This window comes from Neolamprologus multifasciatus, chromosome 7, assembly GCF_963576455.1.
Source record: "Neolamprologus multifasciatus chromosome 7, fNeoMul1.2, whole genome shotgun sequence".
Classification (NCBI taxonomy): Eukaryota; Metazoa; Chordata; class Actinopteri; order Cichliformes; family Cichlidae; genus Neolamprologus; species Neolamprologus multifasciatus.
The window spans coordinates 12,831,038-12,857,720 of record NC_140445.1 but is presented as its reverse complement, the minus strand read 5'-3'; the positions used below and the strand labels follow the sequence as shown (position 1 = coordinate 12,857,720).

The following is a 26,683-nucleotide window of genomic DNA, read 5'->3' as shown; positions in this document are numbered from 1 at the left end:
GAACAGCAGTGAAGCTTCCGATGAGTGACCGGCCTACCAAAATTACTCCAATGGCACTCAACCAGGAGGTCACAAAAGAACCCAGAACAACAATAAAGGACTGCAGGCTTCAGATGTCTCAGTTAAGGTCAGAGTTCATGATTTAACAATAAGAAAGAGTCTGGGCAAAAATGTCATCCATGGGTTCAAGGAGAAAACCAGTCCTGACCAGAAACAACATGCACTCATCTCACATTAGCCAACTCCCCCCCCCCCCCCCCCCCCCCAAAAAAAAAAGAGCCAAAAAGATTTGACTCCCGTTACATCTGGAATAAACCTAACACAGCATTTCAGAAAAGGAACATCATACCAATAGTAAAATATGGTGATGGTAGTGAGATTTGAGGCTCTTTTGCTGCCTCAGGACCTGGAAGACTTGCTGTGGTAAATCGAACTATGGATTGTGCTGTCTACCAAAACATCTTGAAGAAGAATGTCCGGCCATCTGTTCATGACCTAGTTCTGCAGCAGGACAATGATTCAAAACACACCAGCAAGTCCACCTCTGAATGGGTTAATAAAAACAAAATGAAGACTTTGGACTGGCTTTTTAAGTCCTGATGGTCCAAACCAGTTATTAGGTTTAGGGGGCAAACACTTTTTCACATAGGGTCATGTAGGTTTGGATTTTTCCCCCCCTTCAATAATAAACACTTTCACTTAGAATTGTGTGTATTTTGTGTTTACTATGATTCTTGAAAAAGTCCTTTTTGACCAGCTTCAGACATTTTTTGTTTAACTTGCATGGTATGTAGGAAAAGTTTCAGTCATGTTTCAGATCACATTACAGCACAGAGACTAGACAACTCTAGAGTTCTGGTCTCTGTGTTATTATGGACTCATATACAGTGCATATTCTGACACTGGCTCAGAGTACGGGCTGATAACAATGATGGACTTGCAGTTGTGTTTATTGGTTTTCAGGAACAAGAAGTGACAATATTTGGATGACAGGGTGGACTTGAGCTAAAACTAGCTAGCTTGGTTAGTAAGCAATCCATAAACTATACAGGTGCAACACAGAGACAAAAAATGTAATGCTAATAAGTGCACAATTTTTTCACAGCAAGCCAAAGTATTAGTCAAAGTATTATTTCCTAATAAAGTTAAGATAGATAATAGAGTTAAGTATAAAACTTAAGCATAAAAAATGTGAATGCGGCATGTTGTATAAAAGCTTTTGAGTGCTCTAGGAGAGTACAGGCGATCATGGCTCAAGAGTTGGCAGTTCGTCTTGTAATCGGAAGGTTGCCGGTTCGAGCTTCAGCTCCAACAGTCTTGGTCGTTATGTCCTTGGGCAAGACACTTGACCTGTTGCCTACTGGTGGTGGTCAGAGAGCCCAGTGGCGCCAGTGTCTGGCAGCCTCACCTCTGTCAGTGCGCTCCAGGGCAACTGTGGTTACAATGTGTGTGAATGGGTGGATGACTGAATGTAGTGTAAAGTGCTTTGGGGTCCACAGGGAAGTAAAGCGCTATACAAATACAGGCCATTTACCATTTAGAGAAGCGCTATATAAGAATCATTCCATTTACCAAAATGGTTTCTTTTACCAGGCTGTATACATGCTTTTTAATGCTATTTTAGTTGTGCAGTTTAACATGGGCATCTATGGGGACTGACTTGCTCTTGGAACTGACATCAAATGCCCATTAGAAGAACTGCAGTTTTTGGCACAAAGGCCCCAGAGGTTGCCTTGTGGGTCTGAGAATAAAGGTGCTTTTGCGGATATCTGGAGATATTATAGTTGGTAATTTAAATATTAAACAATAATACTGACTAAATAAAAACTTCCACCCTCAGAAGCTTGTATTTCCTAAAATCCAATGCCTTGAGAGCATAAGTATATGTCAACCTGCCTATGAACACAGAAAAATAAACAAACTAAAAAAATAAAATCCTAGTACAGAGATGGTAAATAAAAACAAAACTGTTGAATATTGATAGTACCAGCTGAAATTAATTAAAAGATATGTTTTTGTTATAGTTCCAGCCTTTAATGATAAAATAATTGTAAATTAACCTACCATTAGTAGAGTTCCCTTAGAGTTTGTTGCAACCTGACTTATGATTTCTACATGCAGACATTTTATTGCAAACAAAGTCTAAGAGATAATGTTGCAGTTTTACTCTAAAACTGATTACAAGAGAAATGCTGCAGCATTAGCTTATGGTAGAGTATCTAAGACATCTTCATTCTCCAACTTAGGACCTCATCTAATAAATATCAAATGCATTCATAGGGCACAAATCTTTTGTATGTTTTAGGGTAAAAAATAAACAGCTGCCATATGTTTTGCACCATTCCAGTTAAGTGAGTGAAATCGCCTTTTTGATGATAAATTGGTGTCGCGGTAGGGGTCGTGTCCATTTTGCCCTAATCCATTACAACAATCAATTGAAACTGATGAATTTCAGATTTCCCATTACTTCCAGTGGGGGCTGTTTCCACATGAGCTCATTCACTGGAGCATGTAGTAATACTGACCATTGAATTGGTTATACTCTTCCTCATTTCTGCAGCTGAGGCATTATTGTTTTCAGTGGGAATTGTCTCAACACAGCAGGAACAGCAGATGTGCTGCACAAATCCGCTGTGGCTAGGATTGTTTGATTAGCTGTGTACTGTGAGCACACTTAAATTGTTCACAGACAGGAAGAATAGGTGGGCAGATGTGATTATCTAACAGAAGCACAGCTGTAAACAGAAAACTGATATGACACTTTTATGTGCTGCTGTTGTGTGAATCTGTCCCTTGCATGACCCAAATATTATTTCAGGAGCCTCAGGGCAAAAATGTCCAACACACAATATGCCACCAGCGATCTGTGCATCAACTAACAACAAACTGTTATTTGGGTTGCTTATTTGGTTAAAAAAAAACAAAAAACCCTACATACAGGGGTCCTAGTGTCAATGGATTCCAGAAAAACAGATGCATTGAATTAAATACTTCATATGCTTTTGCAAGGAATGTTCCTTGCTTTGTAATTACTAGAAGACGTCAGTCGACCTCCATATCATTGCACTAGAAACAAGCTAACACAAAGACAAGAGGCAAGAAGAGCCTTGGTAGAAAAGTGAAAAAAGTAAAAATTAGCATTCACCACTAAAAGATGCAGTTGAAACTGAAAGGACTTTAGATGTCTTCATACTCTATGGGTACACTAGTGCACCAAGTTCATTTCTTGTCTATGAGTTGTTACTGGATGCAGCTACCATTCCTAAGCTAGTCAATAGAATACCTAACCCTGAATGATCATCATATCTTAAAAACCTCTAAATATCATATAATCCAAGTAGAGTATTTTATCTCCGATTGCAGGCTTACATCTGGTTCCCAGAGTTTGCAAGAAAGAAGGCACAATCTTTAGCTATCAGGCTACTCCCCCATGGAAACAGCTCCCCATTTGGGTTCAAGAAACAGATGGCCTAAAATAAAGCTTTATAGTGCAGGTGACCCTGAGCAATATGTTACTATAAGTTGCTGTGGGCCTTCCTAGACTGAGGTGCGAAAGCAGGACGAGCTGTTCCTTCCTTTCTTCTCCACCTACCCCTTTTTAGTCAGATGCATTTATGTATACCTGCTACTGCATATCATTAACTTTTCTCTCTTGTAATTTGTGTTTTGCACTTTTCTCTTAATTCTCACTCTTATTTTTTCCTGCTTCTCTTTCTTCTCACAATTCAACTGCGCTGCATCTCCCTAAGCCTGGTTTTATCAGAGTTCTCTTTCTGTGAATAAATATTAATATAGGTTTATAGGTTATTCCTTCCCACTGTTGCTAAGAATAGACTAGAACAGAATATGTGAAGAAAAAATAGCATTCTTAGCCTAGACAATAGTTTCTCTCTGGACTCACAGTTTTACTGTAGCACCTCTTCTCTTGTCAGACAGTCAATCTCTTTGTCATTCAGCTGAATTAGTAAATTCAGCTCTTGAGAAATAGCCAACTTTGAAAAGCTCACTTTGTTCTCTCTCTGCAATCTTTTTGTCTGAAATCACCAGTTCTCGAGATAACGGTAAGATCCAAAAGACAAATCAATTGGATTTAAAATAAACTGCACATTATCTGAAAATTGTTGCAGCAATTCATTTCTATAAATGTTACCTCCTGCTTTTCAAGCGTTTCTCTCAAATGCATTGAAAAATTAAAAAATTAATCCTTAATTGGTGGGCGTGGGGGAAGAAAGTTTGCATCTGATGACGCAAAGAAAAACAGCTTCATTAGAAGATCATGCTCTTCTTTTCTGAGAACTTAATGGATTTCTAAACAATCTTGGCTTGAAGATTAAAAGTATTTATAACTTTGCCACCCTTTTTAAACCAACCTCTTTTGCATTAATGTAAGCAGTGTGGAAATTGCCTCTGTCTGCATTCTTTCACACACACAGAGAGAGAGAGAGTGAGAGTGAGAGAGAGAGAGAGTTAGTTAGTTCTGGTTTTCTCAGTGTAATGGTTTCAGTGCTGCCCCTGGTGTTTACACACAGACAGAATCTGTGATTTCCACTCTTCGCTCACCATATGGGCATGTGCTCTTACACACACACACACACACACACACACACACACACACACACACACACGGCAGCCACAGTGAAGTGAACACAGTGTATACACACTGCTGCTGATACAATATTTTTTCCTGTTCCATGTATCTGCTTTTAATTTAATAAAAAGTCCTACCAATGACAACATATTTTTTAGATATATGCTGCAGTTGCATTAAAATGTATTTTTCTTATTAGTGTCTAACTATATAACCTAAGAGAAAACAGGAAGTAAGAACACATGCAACAAATGACCCTTTTTAATGAATGGTAGGGGTCTTATGCTTAAAGCTATCAGAATGCTCTAAATCCAAATAGACAATAAATCAAAACAGATTTGGGCAGCACGGTGGCACAGTAGTTACAACTGTCATCTCACAGTAAAATGGTTCTAGGTTTGAATCTCCTTGCCAGCTGGGGTATTTTTGTGTGGCTCTGTGAGTTTCCGCCGGCTCCCTCCAATAGTCCTAAGACATGAGTGTAAACAGCTATTCTGTTGGTTGGTTGCATGAACACAAGGTACAAGGTATAGTACATATAAAAGTGCCATGTAAATTATCAGTGAAATGTGTGGCTACAAGTGCTTTAAGTAGTGAGTAAGACTGTGCTATATAACTGCCATGCATACAGCACTCTGTCAGACAAATGGAATATTAGATGCCTCACTGGGGTTCAGTACATTACCCAAAAACATTCTGAGGCACTGTGAGACCCATTAAATTAAAGAAATGTACTAATGTGAACAAAAATTTTTGCTTGTGTTGTTGTAATGTACCACTACATATTTGTACACATTATTTCCAGAAGTAATAATCAAATTTAAGTTTGAGGACACTGAATCTATGCATAGATCTAGCCTTATGTAAATGTTGGGATACGGACACAGTCTGAATTTAGTTCAGGAACTGATTGTGCTAATCCACCAAACTCTGGTGAAATATGTTTTGGTAATCTGAACATCTGCTCAAAATGTGATCATTGTAGTAGTAGTTGATATTTGAATCACAAATGCACTTTGGCCGATACTTGATGTCTTTTAAATGTGCTATATAAATAAAGCTGACTTGACAAATGAACAGCTACATTTAAAAAAAATTTTAGCTGCTTTTTTTTCCAAGTATTAAAATATTTCACTAAAAACTAAATATGTCAATGTCAGTCAGAGGAGAAGTAAGGGGCTCACTAAAGTCAGGAGACTCATCATACTGAGATCATGAATGTCTGTGTAAATGTAATGTTAAATGTAATTTCATCCAGTACTTATTGCATTATTTTGGTTGATAAATTAAAAGTACTAAAGTTAGTGCTGTACTGAAGTTTAGATAAATGTATCCTTTTTGTACCATGAACAAACTTAAATTGAAATGTATACAGTTCTCATTTCACTTGAAACAAAACATGTCAACCCCATTGTGGGACTAAATGAAAACTGAGGGAATCAACACAAGTATGTGGGTTTATCCTCTGGGGAACATGAAAAACTGTAAAAAAAAAAAAAAAAATGTAATTCTACTCCATACAATAGTGAATATTCCACTGGCAAAAATAGGTCAGTGCAAATTTTATTTCTGTTGCACATTAAAAAAAAACAAACAGGTTTACCGAGGTTGACTTGCTTTTTACGTTAGTTTAAACAAACAAGATAAAACCATGCATCAATAAAAAAATAAATACAACAAACAAAATCAAACAAATAGAATACATTTGAGTAAAAACAAACTAACACACGACAGCGCAATGTAAAAAACGTCGTGGGACTTGAACTGAACTCAAATTAGAAGCCAAAGTAAAAAAAGTGATTTTTAAGACAGGATTTAAAAGACTGTATAGACTCTGCAGAACAAAGATCAAGTGGCAAGTTATTCCAGAGTCTAGGGCTAAATAAATAAATAAATGAAATGCATCCTCATGAGCAACTAAACTGTTCTCGTCCTGCTTTCATCCCTCAGTTTACTTGTAAACAATATGTTCTGACAGGAATATGTTTTTTGTCCTGCCGATTCCTCTTCTACACAGACTAAATACAGTCATTTCAGCTGTGTCTTAGCTTTGAATCACCAATGTTGGTATTTGGAGACTAGATTACTGTGCTTTTTACCAAGAGTCGTCAGACACAGGGCTGGGGTGCATGTGGGTTAAGGTTTAAGAAGAATCATCAGGCAGGGGATAAAGTAGGTGGTGATGGGTCTTTGTAAAACTAAGCTCTGTAAGCTGCTACTTCACAAGTCTGACAAGCCTCAGCAGAGGAAAAGAGAGACATATGACACAGCCGCCTAAATAGATGGACAAATGATGATGAATGGGTGAAAGGATGAAGCTTTTGCAGAGGGCGCTGGTAAAGAAGTCAACGTGATCTGTGATGATTACAGAAATGACAGCTGTGGGGGCAGTGTGAGGAAAGGGATAATAAACAGAGGGATGCCGTGGAGTGGGATGATGAAAGTGTTGAATAGAAGAGGGTGCGTGCACATAGGAGTGCTGAAATGTTCCAGTCTAATTCAGATGGGAGTGTTTGAACTCCTTGGGGAATGTTCTGTGTACCATAAATAACTGGGATTTTGCTGTTGTAGTAGATGAGGGTGCCTGAGCTTCCTGAGCTGGCTAACCTCATTTAAGGTCTAACAACGGATCTAATATGGCACAACCCACAACCTTAACATTTTGTCTTACTCGACTCATTGCATCTTTGAAACTCATTTAGTCTTAATCTTATTTAACTCCATTACTATCTTAAAGCCTTCTGGTTTTATTTGACAGTACTGACAAATATTTTAAATTGATTCAAGTCATCATAGGTGGTATTGGCAACCCTAACCTTAAACCTCTATTGGAGAAAAGCAAAACAGACTTCTCTTTTTGAGTAAAAAGTTCTTGTTGTGTGTCAGTTAGAATTATATTTTTCTTTTTTCCCTGGTTGCCAGGACTCAGAGACAACAATGCAATAAAAATGAAAAATGCAAAGTGGGATTGCCCAGGGTTGGGGTTGTCACCGATGCTGACTGAGATGTCCAAGAGTTAAATGAAGCATGTTAAGCTACATGGTGAGTCTACACTGGCTTTGGTTGTGAAGCAGATAAAATGTGTAGGGAGCACTGAATGAACACATGGTTAAATGTGACTTCTAGTCATAAAAACTTTGAGTGGTAAGTAAGACAAGAAAAGTATTATATACAACAATCACTGATTATCTCTTCATCATAGCAGCTGTTAGTGGGTGGAATATATTAGGAAGCATCATTCTGTCCACAAATTTGATGTGTTAGAAGCAGGAAATAAGGATTATTGTAAGTTTTTTTTTGCAGATTTGACAATGGCAAAATTAATCGTTAGATAACTGGGTCAGAGCATCACCAAAACTGTAGCTCTTGTTGGGTGTTTCCAATCTGCAGTAGTCAGTATCGATCTAAAGTAGTCCAAGGAAGGAACACTGGTGAACCAGCGACAGGGTCATGGATTGCCAAACCTCACTGATGCACATGGGAAGTGAAGGCTGGTCCATATGGTTCAATCCAACAGATGGGCTACTGTAGCTCAAGCTGGATATGGGCTACAGACTAATCATATTGCCCATGCACACCCTTGTCCACTCCTGAAAGTGCCAACAATGAACATGTGAGCACCAGAACTGGACCATGGAGCAATGCCAGACGGTGACCTGATGGTCTGATGCGTCACGTTTTCTTTTACATCATCTAGATAGCTGGATGCGTGTGCTTCACTTAACTTGTGTGCAGTGTTCTAACAAGAAACCTTGGATCCTGCCATCCATGTGGATATAAGAATTGTTGCAGACCACACACTTTCATGTAAATGATATTCCCTGATGACTGTGGCGTCTTAGCAGAACAATGCCCCCTGCCACAAAGCAACAATGGTTCAGGAATGGTTTGAGGAGCACAACAACACATTTGAGGTGCTGACTTGGCCTCCAATTTTCTTGGATGGCAATCCAATTGAACATCTGTGGGATGTGAAATCCTAATCATTGGAGTAACTAAAAACATCCCTCTGAAAGATAATGAATGCTGCTAAGTCAGGTACAAGTGATAACTCCAATTACTGTGCATTTCTAACACAGTAAAGATGGCAGTAAACAGAAGTGTCAGTTTGTACACAACCAAAGGAGCTTGCATCTTCATGTTTTGTGATGGATTACTAATTTGTGATTTAATGTGTAGTTTAAAAACTCATATGAAAGGTACTTTTTGGATAATGAGTAAATACTGAAGCAAAAACTAAGGGAGACCAGTTGACTGCAAGAACAGACTAAGACCTTTATGGCCCCAGCACAAATACTGTCTGGGTTTCCTTTTCCTTTGCGTCAGTTTGCAATGGTTTTCTTTTGGGCCACTCACTTTGAATGTAAAGTCTGTGGCACGCGTATGTGGGAAACTCACAGGGGGAAAGTGTATGCATGTTTATTATAGTATGTAATGCAGTACTTGTAATGTTAATAAGAAACTGGCGAGAGTTGTGATTGTAGAAGACCTATAAGCATTTTAAGTAACACTTGCAGGCTAATTGAATGAACAAGCACATGAACACATATTTTTGTGCATTTATTAAACCAAAGCAATAGTTGTTTGTATATATTTTTCTTATTTTGTATATCCCTCTTGACTTTACAGTGGGGCAAAAAAGTATTTAGTCAGCCACCGATTGTGCAAGTTCCCCCACTTAAAATGATGACAGAGGTCAGTAATTTGCACCAGAGGTACACTTCAACTGTGAGAGACAGAATGTGAAAAAAAAATCCATGAATTCACATGGTAGGATTTGTAAAGAATTTATTCGTAAATCAGGGTGGAAAATAAGTATTTGGTCAATAACAAAAATACAACTCAATACTTTGTAACATAACCTTTGTTGGCAATAACAGAGGTCAAACGTTTACTATAGGTCTTTACCAGGTTTGCACACACAGTAGCTGGTATTTTGGCCCATTCCTCCATGCAGATCTTCTCAAGAGCAGTGATGTTTTGGGGCTGTCGCCGAGCAACACGGACTTTCAACTCCCGCCACAGATTTTCTATGGGGTTGAGGTTTGGAGACTGGCTAGGCCACTCCAGGACTTTCAAATGCTTCTTACGGAGCCACTCCTTTGTTGCCCGGGCGGTGTGTTTTGGATCATTGTCATGTTGGAAGACCCAGCCTCATTTCATCTTCAAAGTTCTCACTGATGGAAGGAGGTTTTGGCTCAAAATCTCACGATACTTGGCCCCATTCATTCTGTCCTTAACACGGATCAGTCGTCCTGTCCCCTTGGCAGAAAAACAGCCCCATAGCATGATGTTTCCACCCCCATGCTTCACAGTAGGTATGGTGTTCTTGGGATGCAACTCAGTATTCTTCTTCCTCCAAACACGACGAGTTGAGTTTATACCAAAAAGTTCTACTTTGGTTTCATCTGACCACATGACATTCTTCCAATCCTCTGCTGTATCATCCATGTGCTCTCTGGCAAACTTCAGACGGGCCTGGACATGCACTGGCTTCAGCAGCGGAACATGTCTGGCACTGCGGGATTTGATTCCCTGCCATTGTAGTGTGTTACTGATGGTGACCTTTGTTACTTTGGTCCCAGCTCTCTGCAGGTCATTCACCAGGTCCCCCCGTGTGGTTCTGGGATCTTTGCTCACCGTTCTCATGATCATTTTGACCCCACGGGATGAGATCTTGCGTGGAGCCCCAGATCGAGGGAGATTATCAGTGGTCTTGTATGTCTTCCATTTTCTGATGATTGCTCCCACAGTTGATTTTTTCACACCAAGCTGCTTGCCTATTGTAGATTCACTCTTCCCAGTCTGGTGCAGGTCTACAATTCTTTTCCTGGTGTCCTTCGAAAGCTCTTTGGTCTTGGCCATGGCGGAGTTTGGAGTCTGACTGGTTGAGGCTGTGGACAGGTGTCTTTTATACAGATGATCAGGTCAAACAGGTGCCATTCATACAGGTAACGAGTGGGGGACAGAAAAGCTTCTTACAGAAGACGTTACAGGTCTGTGAGAGCCAGGGATTTTCCTTGTTTGAGGTGACCAAATACTTATTTTCCACCCTGATTTACGAATAAATTCTTTACAAATCCTACCATGTGAATTCATGGATTTTTTTTTCACATTCTGTCTCTCACAGTTGAAGTGTACCTCTGGTGCAAATTACTGACCTCTGTCATCATTTTAAGTGGGGGAACTTGCACAATCGGTGGCTGACTAAATACTTTTTTGCCCCACTGTATATATTTCTCCTGTTTTTTTATTTATTCCTATTGTCTACTATTTATATTTTATTCCAGCACAGTAGATTTAAATTTCTCTGTTACTTATCGCCATCATTATAGAGTCATTAACCCTGGCTTCACCTCACAAGTTATGACCTCTAATCTCAAATGTACACACACGTACATGTAAGGGCCAGTGATCCCTGGAGCCAATTTCACCTCTCTGTCAACTTACACTATAAAAAAGTTCTAAATCAAGCCAGGCTTAATGTGGTGACATGTGTCCTTGGTGTAGGGCAGGAGTTCAAGATGTGTGGTCTTCTTATGTGGTTTTCTCAGGAAAGCACATCATCTCTCTCATCATAAACATGGAACAGATTGTGGCTTAAAAAACAAAAAACAAAAAACCTGATATGCGTTTGTAGGGTTTTCTTCCCTAACTTTTTGTGATTCTGCTTGTGGACCAGAAGCTTTGTTTCTTGTGGTTCTATAAATACACTCCCTCCTATGTGTCCAGAAGCATCACTTATAGGTGACCAACACACCTCTGCAGGTCCCTTTCAGTTCAAATGAGCAGCAGTTTGCCACTGAGGTCTTTTCGAGTCACTGAGCTCTTGACACATTGATGTGGACTGTAACCTGCCATCTGTCAGGGAAAGGTCATCTTAACTGATTGTATCTTTGATGTCATCTGTTTGGTCATTGCTCAATGTCAGCTCCCTTAGCTCTTTGCTCACTATACTTTAAACCTCACATTGTGTTTGGTTCAAATTGAATCCATTTTGATATTTAGTCATAAAAATAACAAAATGTCATTCTTTTCTTGAATTGGAGGATTTTTTTTTTGGAAACTATACATAAATGCACAAAAATGAAAATTATTTAAAATTGTATAGCATTGCATAAAATTGCATGCAAATTCTTGCATATTGATTGTACTATTTAGAATGATTTTAATATTGAGATGAGTCAAATTAGCTAAATAGTAGTTTTAGGAATATTGAAATTGTCAGTCTACAGATGTCATTTCTGTTCTTATTATATAGATAGATTATATAGATTATAGATTACATACATTATATAGAGTTATATGGGTACTTTCAGGCTGCCATGAGAACTTTATGTGTTCCCACCATATTCCCAAGGCACCTGCTGGTCTTTTATGGATCATGGTGGAATCTTAAAACAGTAAAATATTGTAGCATTACAGCAAAGGAGTGCTATTTACATGGTGTATATATGCATCAGGGGCAACTTGGGAGTTCAGCTTCAATTTGGCCAAGAGTAAGTTGGTACATGAACAGGACGAGCCAGTCATCAATCCACAAACCTTCCAATTAGTAAACACTACTACCCATGATATAACAAAAATAACCTTAAAATAAAAAAATTAGAACCCATTTACTCCCAGCTAATTGAGATTACAATGACAGGGAGCTTCAGTTTCAGTGAGTGTAGAAAACAAAGTGCAGGGCCCACACACACAAAGTATCCCACAACTGCTTTAAATGCACATGCTAGTTTGTAATTTATGTAACTAGTTTGCACTCTGTTAATTAAGGTTGAATTAATATCGACAATTATAAATAACAGCTATGAGGATTGGAAAGATGATACTATGGGTTTTTAAATTTTTCTTGGTTAAGAGTAGAGGACAATGCTTTTCCAGCATTTTGTTGACCCATCCATCACCCCAACCTCCGTATTGTTTTCACTTTGTTAAAAAAAAAGATTTGATAAAGTTTTATATTTTCATTCATGGTTTGGTTCTATGTGCCCCAAGAGGATGGCAGCAGACACTACCTGCAGACACTACTAAGATAAAAATACCAACGAAATATAACTTTAAATGTAATTAGTATTAATGAGGAGTTTCATAAGTCTAATTTTACTCTGCATGAAAAGAAATTCCATAGTGTTATTTTCAAGGTTGATACATACATACAATATATGACTAAAGAAATATAATTTACATAAAGTTTTACAACTACATTCACATAGTTGAATGCTGGTGGCCCATGGAGACCCACCAGTGCAGCTTAATTATGAGTAGAGCAGCTCCGTTGTAATGATATCACTGCTACAAGATCAGTATATGAGACACACCAAAAGGGCATGGGGTGAAAATAGGGATAATGCTGACATGCTGTCATGTGTAAGCGGTTTGGCCTTTTTAGCATGTGACATTGAGAATCAGATAGGAGTGTCATGCCCTGCTGCAGAGCCCAAGTGCACATTGATCTTCTCTAATGCAGTGAGCTCTCCTCTCAATGGTCAATTTATAATGCACGTGCATGTGTGTGTGTGCAGAGTGATGATGCAGAGATGATGAGAAACAACCAATTGGAACTCTAATGATTTATGTGATCTATTATGTGCAGTATAAATTAACAATATTCTCTGCTATAACTATCTGTAGTCTGACTGACTGCTAACTATGGAATAGTTGGTGCCTTTGCATGGCAAATATGAAGCCAGTAGCACATTACATTAGCATCAACAAGCCTGATTACAATTAATGTGAAGCATAAAACCAAATTCTGACATTTTAGTCATTTCTTTGTGAAACAGATTTAACAAAGTAGATTTTTCATTTTTTTTGTAGTTTTGCTCAAAGGCAAGCTGTTTTCTATATGCTTAACTAAGCTTGCAACCTGCTGACTGTAGTTTTGTGACTAGCAAACACATATGAAAATTCAATATCCCAAATTAATTTCCTTACAGTTCAAAATATTTTGATAGAGATATATTACTAACTTTACTCATACAGATCATTTGATTTTTTTTTTTACAGCAAAATCTAAGTACAAATTAATTTTCTGCTATAACGGAATTTTTTTCATGCCCTAAAAATTGTTCAGGCTGTAACTGCAGTGATTTGACTCATGATGACAGCATGTGTGTGTGCTACCTGCTGAGTGTAGTGACTCATGGGCTGAAAGTGTCTGCCATTTCTGAACATTTCCTTTCTCCCTGACCCCCTCCACCTTTGTTTTTCACTCAAACCCTTCAAGGCGCATAAAAACACACACACACACACACACACACACACACACACACACACACACACACACACACACACCAAGTCACGGATATCAATCTGTCAGGTTGCCACATTGTCTGCAATGACAGCAGCCTCTGACATTTACATGCATTGGGGACAGGATATTCTTTTGAAGAGGAAAGGGATGAGAATAAAGAAAAGCAGTCAGCTGTGAAGTAAGTGAGGCATTACTCAGCAGCCACTGCCCGATTTAATGTCTGATGCTTGGACATTAATGAGGCAGGTAGCAGATATAGTTGGAATTTGGACAATAAAATGTGCTAACTGTGGAGCAAAACTATTTTCCTTCTGTACATACTTGGAATTGAGATGCAGTGTGCAGGATCAGGAAAATGGCTGGTTGGTCCAGAAGCAAGAGGTTGAGGTCATTCTTTTCGCTTAACAATGTTCTTGTCAAAAGATAATGAGTGTGCTACTCTACAGTGAAAATGACTTCAGGCATGCACATTGCAGTCCAGACTTGAACAACACATTACTGCTAACAGTTCACTTACTACAGTCAGCAGTCAGCTTCAATTAATGCCTCACTTTTTCAAGCACAAGTACAGAATTTATGTGCCTGTGGACCAGCAGACAGTCAGGTTTTAATGGCCTGAAGCACTAATATAGCAGTAGGTGTGGTCGAGCTCACATAAATCATGGGTAACCAAATTAACTCCTCTCAGACCTTTTTAAAGGCGTACCTTTTCAACTGTGGCACACTGAAAGTTGAATGGACAGCGAAAACCCTGCAGTCATGTCTTTACAAGCAGAATAATGTGAGCTGCTTTCAATGGAAATATCACTCAGTCACATATATTACTCTGAATTTCTTCATATGAATTAATGTCAGCTTGTTCTATTCATTCTTGCCATTTAGTTATTCTGTGAATCACTTTTAAAGTGCACTTCCAGCAGGAAAAAAAAAAAAATATATAAGATGTAATATGCATGTTGAAAAAAGAGCAGTTTTTCATTAAAACAATAAATTCTCCTTATTTCAGCATCAAATTCATCAGATTGTAAGATGATATTAATCAAAATCAGTAAAATCTCAAGTGAATTAGAGAAGATGTTAACAGGTGGTGTAGTTGTATATTGTTGCTTTAAGCTGCATGAATTTATTAAATATTTGCATCATCATAGTTTTCCACATGATCCATGTGTACATCCCCAAATACAGAGTTGTGAATGTTTATGAATGTGGCACAACCATATTAACTTAATGGTAACACTGTTTGAGTTGGCTGTTGAGTCTTGAGCTCCTTTGCATCTGTTGGACATAGTGTAGTGTTTTACATATTTGCTTGGCAAGTGAATGGCCACTTGATTAATTTCAACCAGAGACACAACCAGGGGTTGCATCAGGAAAGGCGTTTGGTGTAAAATTCAGACAAGATTTAACTTCTTTCAGTCAAAAATGATTGCCATATATTGGATAATGTTTTTTACCTGATAAAAAACTAATTTGCTGAATGCAGTGTTGCTACCTTAATTTCAGTAAAGTAAAAGAGCAAACATACAACAATGAAGAGACATTTAAGACAAGAAGGCACATATTCACATCCGTGGTTAATAGAGAAGTCTAACAAAAGAGAAGAAAAAAAAAGGTCATATTGCTGAGGTTTGCCTCACTCTATAATATGCATACAAAAACACTCTGCAGGATGCAAGCAGATTATAATTGATCTTATAATTATCCCAGGTTTAGCAAAGCAGCCATTTGAGTTCCATGTAGCCCAAACGGATGTGTTTGACAATTATACATGCAGCATCTATAACCTTGATCAAACCTCGCAAAACTTAAATATCTTTATAAATTGGTGAAAAGCTTTCTTTACAGCTTGGACAGAGCAGAATTATAACTAAGGAAATGTTGTGGTGATTGAATGAATAATTAATCCTTGTTAAATCCACTGAAACTACAAACATTCATTTTGTTGGAAGGAAAATGCCCACAGGTAATTAGAATAATACATTAAGTGACGTAAACATGATCATTATGGAGGGACCTGCTGACCACATGTTGAGGTTTTTCTTTTCATTTTTCCACGGTTGTTTATCAGATCCAATTAGATGTTAACTCAGGTGAGAGAAAGCCAGCCAGGGCTGGACTGGGACAAAAAATCGGCCCGGGCATTTTGACTAGAGACCGGCCCACCAGGTATTAAAGCCATAGAGCCTTTGAATGAAAGCAAACGCTGTTGTGACAGTGATGTACACTGTCTTGTTGGTATATGTATGATTTCTATATATTTTATTTCAGATAAAAACTTTGGTTGTAAGATTCAGATAATTATTTATTAAAAGCGAGACATTTTAAATAAGAATAAGAAAGAAAAGTATTTCTTTGTGCCCCCCTTTCCCTGTTAATGCCCTACCTGGCCCCCTGGCAAAACTTTGCTAGACCCGCCCCTGCACAGTTACCGGCTGTCAGCTACAAAGGATCCTGGTGTTATTTGTCTCTCAGAAACAGTTCATAACTTCCCTTCAAATCATTCATGTCACCTAAAAGGCAATCCTGTTTCTCCATCACCTGTTCAGCTCTGATGATTCAGTAAGGACATCTCCTGGTTTTATCTTCATGTTTCCCTCTCACCACATATCCAAACCGACATCATGACCAGCAGCTTTTACAGCTGTGGCTCCAGCAAACATCAGCGGATACTAGAAAATAATATTAAATAAATTCTAACAGCAGCTGATCAAGCTTAAACATGTTGCTGTTGTTTAGCGCAACATCCGTCGGTTTCCTCTTTCTGGTGCAAAGTAGGAGATAAACAAACAAGAGAGAAAGGCTGATCAGCTGATCACTGATCAGTTTCATGACTGAAGTAGCAACAGGAGAGGGAGGGGGAGAGAATGAGAGGAGAAGAAGCAGCAGCTGTGCAGCGTAAAGACAGAATAACTCCAACTTTGTGTCTTTTTCCATTCTGGCTGAAGTCTCGGACATACTGTGTTTCCTTTCAGCTCAATACAAAACTCGTAATATTTTCTCTGAATGCGGGACGATTCCGTTTTTTTACGGGACGGTTGGCAACTCTACTAACCTACCTTATGAATAAAATAAAGTTCACTATTGGTAACATCATAGCACCCACCCAGCTGTATAGAAACTCTGTCATGCTAGCTAGTACGCAGTACGAGTTATTGTAACTGACAGTAAAAAGTCAGCACAACAAAAATATACTCCACCTAAACTTGGTTTATATCTGACCCAGACAGACTGCAGGTCATAACTTCTTACCTGAAGTTCAGTTCACCTGACACTCGGACCTGCGGCCGCCTCGGGTCTCTCCTCCTCCTGCCTCCCCTTTCCCTCATCCACCTGCTGGCCTCTGTGGAAGCTCCGCCATAGCCACCACCAAACAACGGAGTTATTTTTACACATCGGCCAGCATCTGGCCAATCCACCACCTTTCATTGTTTATACCGTTACAACCCCCCCCCCCCCCCCCAAAAAAAAAAACATCGGCCCATAAAAACGAAAAATCACCATCGGCCCACCGATGGCCAGTCCAGCTATGGAGCCAGCCATGTCCCATTATGCCCCGTGGTCTGGTAATTGTGGAGGGCCAACTGTGCAGCCTGGTTTCAAAAACTGCTGCTGCCTCGATCTTGTGAAGATATCATTACTGACACTGTTGCTGTCAGAAATCTAAGAGACATGCATTTTTCAGAGCAAGTGTGGGTTGCACTTCTGGAGTCATTACAGTATACTAGGACCAGTTAAGTTCGACTACTAGAGTAGTAATGAGTGTAGCGTGTGATAAAGACCACAGACCAGGAAATAAATTTAAATTGCCGGCTTGTTATTTTGCAAAGACAGAGAATAGACAGTTAACACACATTACATAAAACATTCAACATCACACATTTAAGGAAGACAAGACATTTTCTTTCCCCTTTTTGTTCAGTATGTTCTGTTAGTTTATCCTATTTATCTCAAAACCTTTTATTTGGCTTTAGAAGGATGTTATTTTCAACCTAGGTTATTGTTTTATTTATTTCAAGTTCTAAGTTCAAGTTTATCCTTTGATCTATTTGCATTAACACTGTGTTATTTTAAATTAAGTTCAGTTCTTTAGGCCCAAGATTTAATTTAATCTTGGTCTAGGTTCACCTTTCAATTTCAACCAGTTCTTATTTTGTTTTAACCCAACAAACATATTTACATTTCCATTAACACCATTAAAATGTAAGGTTGACCAAAATAATTTACAAAAACATGTAAAAACTGAAAACAATTCAGCAAAAGGCTGAATAATCCCCTTAAACAAACAAACAAAGAAAAGAAAGTTGTCTCTGTGTCATTTAACTATTAATCCTGGAATTACTCCAAATGATTATCCAGTGCTTTGAAAGTCCGCTGTTCTTTTGCAGAGGTGTATGGATTAATCCTACCAGTTTTTTTTTTAGCGAAAGAGCTCAACGTCCAGCAGGGGGCGTTTTCCCTTTTCCTGCTCGGTACAGTTCAATGGGTCCGTGGGTGGCTCGCCATCTTGTTTCTCGCTCAGCGGATCAAACTCCGATTCTAGCTCAGCATTTCCCGATCCAAACCTTAATGGCCTACCATAACAACAAAATAAAGTGCATAAACATTCGAAAATAACACAAGGGTAGCCCTTAAATAACAGTAAAAGTCCATTTTCCAGCTTATTAAGCCGTAAATGAGGTGACGCCAATATGGCGCGCTGAAACACCGTCAAAGGCCTTTGAAGTACAGCCTGTGTGTCGGTTAAGCACGAATCCACCGTTTTTAACATAAAACAACATAAATCTGCTACCTTGGCTCTCCGTTTGCATGAAATGAGCAATATAATACAACAAAACATTTCTTGCATGACATAAAATACAATTTCTGAACTCACCAAGTCCCGTTCGGTTATGTTCACAACGTCACCAAGGCAAGGACAGGTCGGAAAAACAAAAATATATTCTCCAGAGTACAAAAATGGCTTTATGTAGACTTCTGGCTTGTTTTTACTATTTTTTCACTCATTTAGGCAGCAGCTCTGCAAGGACTGTCTGCATTTCTCCCTCTCCAGCATCAAAAAGAAGGAACAACTCGATTGGGTGTGGCTATCACAGGAGTCACGCTGCAGCGTGCCCTTTCACAATAAGAGTCTCAACACATATTTTAGCCATTTTACCTGAATTAACATAAAAAAACATGAATTAGCTAGTTTTTTTTAACCCTTTTAACATGTTTTTAAACACAAATGAAATCCTATACCATGAATTATATCATTGCTGATGTTTTTAATGAATTTTTCTAACCATTATGATCTATTTATTGACTATTTATCACCTGTAATATATTTCTTATGACTGTTTTTACACGGTGGCACAGTGGTTAGGTAGCACGGTGGCACGGTGGTTAGCACTGTTGCCGCACAGCAAGAAGGTCCTGAGTTCAATTCCACCATCAGGCCAGGGTCTTTCTGTGTGGAGTTTGCATGTTCTCCCCGTGTTTGCATGGGTTCCCTCTGGGTACTCCGGCTTCCTCCCACCGTCCAAAGACATGCAGTTTGTGGGGATAGGTTAATTGGATAATCCAAATTGCCACTAGGTGTGAATGTGCGAGTGAATGTGAGTGCGAATGGTTGTCTGTCCCTGTGTGTTGGCCCTGCGACAGACTGGCGACCTGTCCAGGGTGTACCCCGCCTCTCTCCCTATGACAGCTGGGATAGGCTCCAGCGCCCCCCGCGACCCTAAAAAGGATAAGCGGAAGCGAATGGATGGATGGATGTTTTTACTAACAGGCTTTTATTTATTGGCAGTTATGTTAACCAGGGTTACATTTTTCAGAGCAAGTGTGGGTTGCACCAGACAATCCCACCGTCACTGAAATTACCACCATAGACACTTTCCCAGGAAAATCCAACACTTTAGTTCACAGACTGATGAGTTTGATTTTCATTGGCCAAATTATTTTTGCTGCTCTCCGAGTGAATATGCCAGAGGTTTTCCAACCATCCAGCAGCATTTGCACAAGTGGTATCTTTTTTTGCCAGTAAAATTTCTTAGACAGTCATCTTGTGACAAACTAAATTATTGGTCTGTCTTTGTCTCAGTACAGCTGTTTAAAAATCCAGATATTTACTTTCTGTAATGAAATTTTAAGAGAGTTCTTATCAGCCATATGCCAAAGACACATGTTTAGAAACCAGCAAGATTCTTGGTTGCAGCTAGTCTTAATTTGACAACACTAATATGAAGCTTCCACATTGGCACTGAGTGGACTTATGTACTCTGTAACCAAATTGGTGGAAGATGATATTCTGTAACATTTCCTGATCCTGGTACAGAGACCTTTGTTTGAATAAATGTTTTTATTTGTTACATAATATGTTAGGATAAGCTTGCTTATAAAAGCACCCATCGATCCATCCAGCTTCACCATTTTCCTCCTCCCACACACAAATCAGCTGATTATAGTGTGCAGGAAGAAATACGTTTGATCTTTTGTTCTTTTTTTTTGCTCTCAGTCTAGGGTGCAGAAAACTGAGGGACCCTTGTGGCACAAGTAACGACAAAAATTACTGTAGTACTGTAGAAATGTAATGTAACGTTACTTTGTAACACATTACTGTAATGACAGTAATGGGTATAATGTGTTATTTTGTAATGTGTTATTGTTAACACTGGTGCTGTGTCACATAATATTTGGGCATCCCCCCTTTTTTGTTCTTGGTCTTCACTGAGCTACAACATTAACAAGAAATCCTGGAAATGCCCCTGTATGTCTGCTGAACCTCTTAGATTACCAGTTTATTTACCCTTAGTGGGGGAAATGATCTTTTTTGGCAGCTCATGGCCCAGTTGAAAAAATAAATAAGGAATAAAACAAAAAATTATTCAATCCTATCTTGTAGGATTAAATGTGATGATAGAACAGTCCCAAAATGTTCTAACTGATTAATTAATTGACTACATTTATTAAGCATATTCTGTTGGCCTTTTCTCTGTAGCTTTAGTTTAAAAAATGACCAGGTCATGTGAAGCAAGCTTAGAGTATGACCTGCATGAAAAGTGACTGATCCCCACTGGCTTGTCACTGAATCTGTGAACCATTTAGACTTTAACGGATTTCAGATCACAGATCACTCTTAATTAAGAGGCTTATTTTATGTGGGTTTTGGTCACAAGATGCACAATAAAAATTAGACATCATTTGTGTTAGTGTGTATGAAAACAACTGCAACTGCTCAGTATTATTTCAAGTCCAACATGTTTCCAGCTGTGCTTTGATGTTAGTGTCTAGCACTCCTTACTTAGCCACTTTTTGGATGTTTTGGCTATTTGTCTGAGTCTTATTTTCACTTTGCTTGTCACTTGTACTCTGTGTCTGTTCTGTGTGTTTGTGTGTGTGCGCTTTGGGTTCAGCAGAATTAGGTGGACGATGAACATGCCTGGCGGCACCCCAGGGGCGGAGCTCACAGATGAGGAGAAGGAGATCATCAACAGTGTGCTAGCTCGGGCAGCTATGATGGAGGCCATCGAGCAAGAGAGGATTGAGTGAGATGGAAAACCGTTGTCTCTGTTGCACTGAATCACATCACCAACCATGCACAGATACTCACTGAGATGAACAACTTTTTGGTGTCAAACCTGTGCTAAGTTTGTGTCCCTGTGCTGATAATAATTTGCATGTGCTCTCAGGCGTCTTTCCAGTCGTCTGGATAATATCAAGAAGACAGCGTGTGGTGATGGAGAGATGCACTGTCTGCTGTGTGGTGCGTCGTTTGGACCACAGGGGGTCACAGCTGTCCTCTGTGTGCAGTGCAAAAAAGTAGGTGGATTTTGTTACTTTTTTTGTTCATAGGGCTTGAAGGGACTGTGCCTGCACTGGAATTTTCTTTACCACTGCTTGGAAAGTAACATTTACTCAAATACTATACTTAAGCACAACTTTCAGGTTCGTTACCTTTTCTTTAACATTCTGCTCTACTTCATCCTTCTACCTCACGGTATTCCAGAGATTTATGTGACATTTTTAGTAACCAGTGCAATTTCTTGATTCATTTAAGTTGTTGAAGAGTTCAGGTGGTGATTACTGTAAGTCACTATGACCCATAAAGCCACAGGGCGACGCCAGTTTGAAACAAATGTAAAGAAAACGATTAGGGTTTAATATTAAGTTCTGGTCAATTATATAATTGAACATGTATACTAAAATACAATCTGATATTAAACATTAATTAAATGAGTGATAACCAACCATTTGGACAGCTGACACGTCACAAAAGATGAAAAACAAAAATAAAGCTTATTCAGGACCCCCTAAACAGAAATCTTGTTTCCTGTGTTCTATACTAATTTTCTTATGATATATATTGTATGATATATATATATATATGGGAAACCATTGGTGCTTTTTTGTGATTAATGATATACAGTACAAGATATCACATGGCCTTTAGGTGTTATTCCTATTTGTGTGCAGTTCACACACAAAAGTAGCTAGCACAGCCACCTTGCACTTATGTAGTGTATGTCATGTTTCTTGTGTAACAACGGGAGACCAGTTTCTACTTTATATTTGAGTATAATGAAGTTGATTTAGAGATGATGAAAAAGTCATTCCCAAAAAACACACATTAGGCACCACAGCTAAGTTACAGCTAACTGGCTAAAAGCCACAATTCAAGCTATTGTAGATAGCAGTGTTACACATATTTGCTTTATGGTTTAAAATGATTTAACTGACAGTTAAACAACACTGTTTGACATTGTCAATAAGTTAGTATCATGGATCATATTTAGAGTTGAAATTATTTGGCAAGCTAAATCACTTCATTATCTGCTACAAGAAAACAGAAATGTATCTGACACTAAAGTGTCAGATACATTTCTGTTTTCTTGCAACTTTCAGGTTGGTTGCCCCTCCTATGTGCATTTCAAACCTCATATTTAGTGCAATGCATTGTCGGTAATTTCATTTGGCAAAGTCGAGGGGCATGTTGGTTTGCTGGCTTTTCTGTCACTTTACTTTGTCATATAAGAAATAGACAGAGGTGTACATGCTACTTGTACATCTGAGTCTGCACTGATATGTCATATTTGCTTACATTTATAAACAATAGGAAACCAGCTACATTTTTACTTAAAACAGTACTGCAAACTAAACGTCGGACCACCTTTATGGGCTAAAGAGGCAAAACAAATTGAAGGATAAAGAATAGTATAAACAGGCATGTGGTGCCCCCATATAGAAATGTTGGCAGAAATACAAAAGTGCAGAGAAATTTGTCAAAGTGCACCACTGGAATGATGAAGTCATTACACTAGGACAGGTCCTCAATGCACTTGCGCACATTTTTAAGTGAGGTCATGCTAGAAATCACACCGAAAAACATAAAAGCTGCCTCACCCTGGTGGGGTCAGTGACTTCTTTGTACTAGTTTACTGTCGCTGCAGCTGCACTAAGCTTCTAATACAGCATCTCTAACCTAAGCTTGGTTGTTACTGCAATGACTCACTATTGATCTGCTCATTCAACTCTTTCTTTACCAAAATATATGAACAAATTTTACTTATGTCTGTAAAAGTGTGTCAGTAGAATTTAGCTGAGGGTGCAGAGCGACCTTTTTGGACAGCCCGGTCCCCCAAGCCCCACCCATATTGCCAACACTGCAGGGAGCCCTCATGCACTTGATGATTTGACAGTGGGACAGTCCTGAATCCTCCCGGGTTTTAACGGAAACATGACTCAATGTCTGTAAATTTGTGACAGTGGACATTGGGCCTAAGAGTTCAAAAGAGGACCCAAATGCAGCACAAAATTAATTTAACAAACTCAAAGGATGTGAGCAAAATGTGCTGCAAAATACTGACAGGATACAAAGTCCTTAAACTGAAAAAGGCAGAGATGGAAACCTGGGAGTGCAAGTATAGAGGGAAACTCATGTCTTCACACTCAAGGCTGAGTGGAAAATGAGATATAGGTGGAAACAATTATGGACTCACAGGAGGGGATTGGACAAAGACAGAAAGGAAAAGACAGAAAGGAAAACAACAAAATACACATAAGGAAAAGCATTTACCAAAGTACAGGGTGGGCCATTTATATGGATAAAATGGGAATGGTTAGTGATATTAAAGTCCTGTTTGCGGCACATTAGTATATGTGAGGGGGCAAACTCCTCAAGATGGGTGGTGACCATGGTGGCCATTTAGAAGTCGGCCATCTTTGATACAACTTTTGTTTTTTCTCAATAGGAAGAGGGCCATGTGACACATCAAACTTATTGGTAATGTCACAAGAAAAACAGTGGTGTGCTTGGTTTCAACGTAACTTTATTCTTTCATGAGTTATTTACAAGTTTCTCTGTGTTCACAGCCATTGACATGTCGAAGAGGTTAACACGTGAGGAGCGGATCGAAATTGTGTTGATATCTGGTGAACGCAGTAACCGGGTCATTGCAGCAGATTTCAATGCAAGACACCCTATGAGACCACCCATCTCCCATGCTACAGTTAGCAAACTGCTTGCTAAGTTTTGTGAAACTGGTTCAGTGTTGGATTTGCCAAAATGTGGACGCAAGAAAACTGTCACTAATGAAGAAACATCAGTGGCTGTCCTAGCTTCATTCAGCAAGAGCCCACAGCGTAACACTCACCGCATGTCACTGGAGAGTGGCATTAGTCAAACATCCCTTTGGCGGATATTAGCTACTTACAAATGGCACCCTTACAAACTCCAGCTACTGCAGCATCTCAACAAGGATGACCCAGATCAGCGCACAGAATTTGCAGAATGGGCAAAACAAAAATTGGAACAGGACCCTCAGTTTACGCAGAAGATTTTGTTCAGTGATGAGGCAAACTTTTATGTGAAGGGTGAAGTTAACAAACAAAACCACCGCTATTGGTCTGACACTAACCCACATTGGATGGATCACTCCAAGACGGTTGGAACAACAAAAGCTGGCACGTTCCCTGAGTTTTTCCAGCAAGATGGTGCACCACCACATTACGGGTGCCAGGTCCGAGCATTCCTAGATGAACAGTTTCCTGGAAAGTGGATTGGTCGTCGTGGGCCAGTTGAATGGCCCCCAAGGTCTCCCGATCTGACCCCCTAAGACTTTTATCTTTGGGGTCATCTGAAGGCAATTGTCTATGGTGTGAAGATACGAGATGTGCAGCACCAGAAACTACGGATACTGGATGCCTGTGCTGGCATTTCTCCTGCGGTGTTGCTATCAGTGTGTGAAGAGTGGGAGAAGAGGGTTGCATTGACAATCCAACACAATGGGCAGCATTGAACACATTTTATAAGTGGTCAGGAACTTGTAAATAACTCATGAAAGAATAAAGTTACGTTGAAACCAAGCACACCATCGTTTTTCTTGTGACATTACCAATAAGTTTGATGTGTCACATGGCCCTCTTCCTATTGAAAAAACAAAAGTATCCAAGATGGCCGCCTTCTAAATGGCCACCATGGTCACCACCCATCTTGAGGAGTTTGCCCCCTCACATATACTAATGTGCCACAAACAGGACTTTAATATCACCAACCATTCCCATGTTATTACGGTGTATCCATATAAATGGCCCATCCTGTAAAACAGCTGTGCCTAGAGCAGAAATGTAAAAGCACAATTAATCAAATAAATATTAAGTAAAAATCAAAAATCCCGGCACTGTGACACGACTCGGTTGGAACGCTTACAAACTGATGCATTAGTTCACATGATCCAATAATGTCAAATAGAATCAGAAATCACAGGGGATATTAGTTTAATACTTTCTGTACATTTTTCCTATGTTCTCTTACAGCTGACACATTGGCTGTTTGCGGTGTTTTCTATATTGTTCTACAGCTCTTAAAACTGCCGGGCCATGTGCAAACAAATCTGGACATACATGGTGCATTTCAGTGTCTTATACATCACATTCTTTTTCTTGCTGCATTCATTATCTAACTAATGTTACCTGAATTGTACAAATATATGTTTCATGCGCACCTGCTGTTGAGGACTAAATCTGTGTGACACCGCAACTTTGTGCACGAGTATGTCTTAATGTCTATTTTTCCTTTCCTGCAGCATATGTGTACCAAGTGTGGAATTTCAAGCAACAGCAGGACATGCCCTGTGTGGCTGTGCCAGATCTGCAATGAACAGATAGAGGTGAAGGAAAAGGAATGATGAAGAACAGATTCACCAACCATGTTATGCCACATTAGTCTGCCATTAGTCTTTTGTCACGATACTACTGTTACACAATACTGTTTTTATGACGATGTTGTGTTTGCTGAGGTTGCTGCCCTGGGGAGCCCAAACTCTTTAAACAAATGCTCATTCCTATCATTCATACAGAATAAGTACTCAGTAATACTGTAGATACAAAGAGGTCATGTTTTTGCATCAAATAAAAGAATTCAAATTAAATAAATAAATTGGAGTTAAAATTTTGGCCACTAGAAACTGACTTCAGCTATGCTAAAAAACACAGTATGTCTATATAATATCTGCCAAAGCACTGTCCCTGTAACACATGTTACACATGTTTGAATCGTGTGAGCCGTTTCCATTCTTGCAAAATATTCCAGTGATGCAAATTTTTGTGTTACTGCAGGTACAGAAGCGTTCAGGAGCTTGGTTCTTTAAAGGAAGAGAGCAACTGGGTCTGCCTGCCCCCCTTCCTCTGTCCAGACCTGGACAGTCGAGCACAGAAAACTGCTCTACTCCAGCAGGCTACAGTGGATCACATCAGGGATACGGTATTTTCTTGGAAGTGAATGTTTCTCACATTTGTGCATGGGTTTTCACATATGCCTCTTAAGAACTGATAAAGACTATAAAAGCTAAATACGAGTTGTCTTT

The 26,683-nt window shown here is 39.2% G+C and overlaps 1 protein-coding gene and 1 long non-coding RNA gene across 4 annotated transcripts in view; one reads left to right on the top strand and one right to left on the bottom strand.

Moving 5' to 3' along the window:
• rph3aa (rabphilin 3A homolog (mouse), a) overlaps window positions 1-26,683 on the top strand; it is a 45,669-nt gene that overhangs the window by 2,733 nt on the left and 16,253 nt on the right. For 2 of the 3 annotated variants that reach the window (XM_085167608.1, XM_085167606.1), the window contains exons 2-5: window positions 21,236-21,367; window positions 21,512-21,641; window positions 25,904-25,987; window positions 26,436-26,580. In XM_085167608.1, the coding sequence (XP_085023734.1) occupies window positions 21,236-21,367; window positions 21,512-21,641; window positions 25,904-25,987; window positions 26,436-26,580 (491 nt within the window). The remainder of the gene's footprint in view (window positions 1-21,235; window positions 21,368-21,511; window positions 21,642-25,903; window positions 25,988-26,435; window positions 26,581-26,683) is intronic. The other variant, XM_085167607.1, reaches the window with a different exon arrangement.
• Window positions 9,540-21,240, bottom strand: LOC146513881 (uncharacterized). Its single transcript, XR_014875228.1, has 2 exons — window positions 18,718-21,240; window positions 9,540-18,415 (listed from the first exon to the last, which is right to left on the bottom strand). It is a non-coding gene; the product is annotated as an uncharacterized LOC146513881 (long non-coding RNA).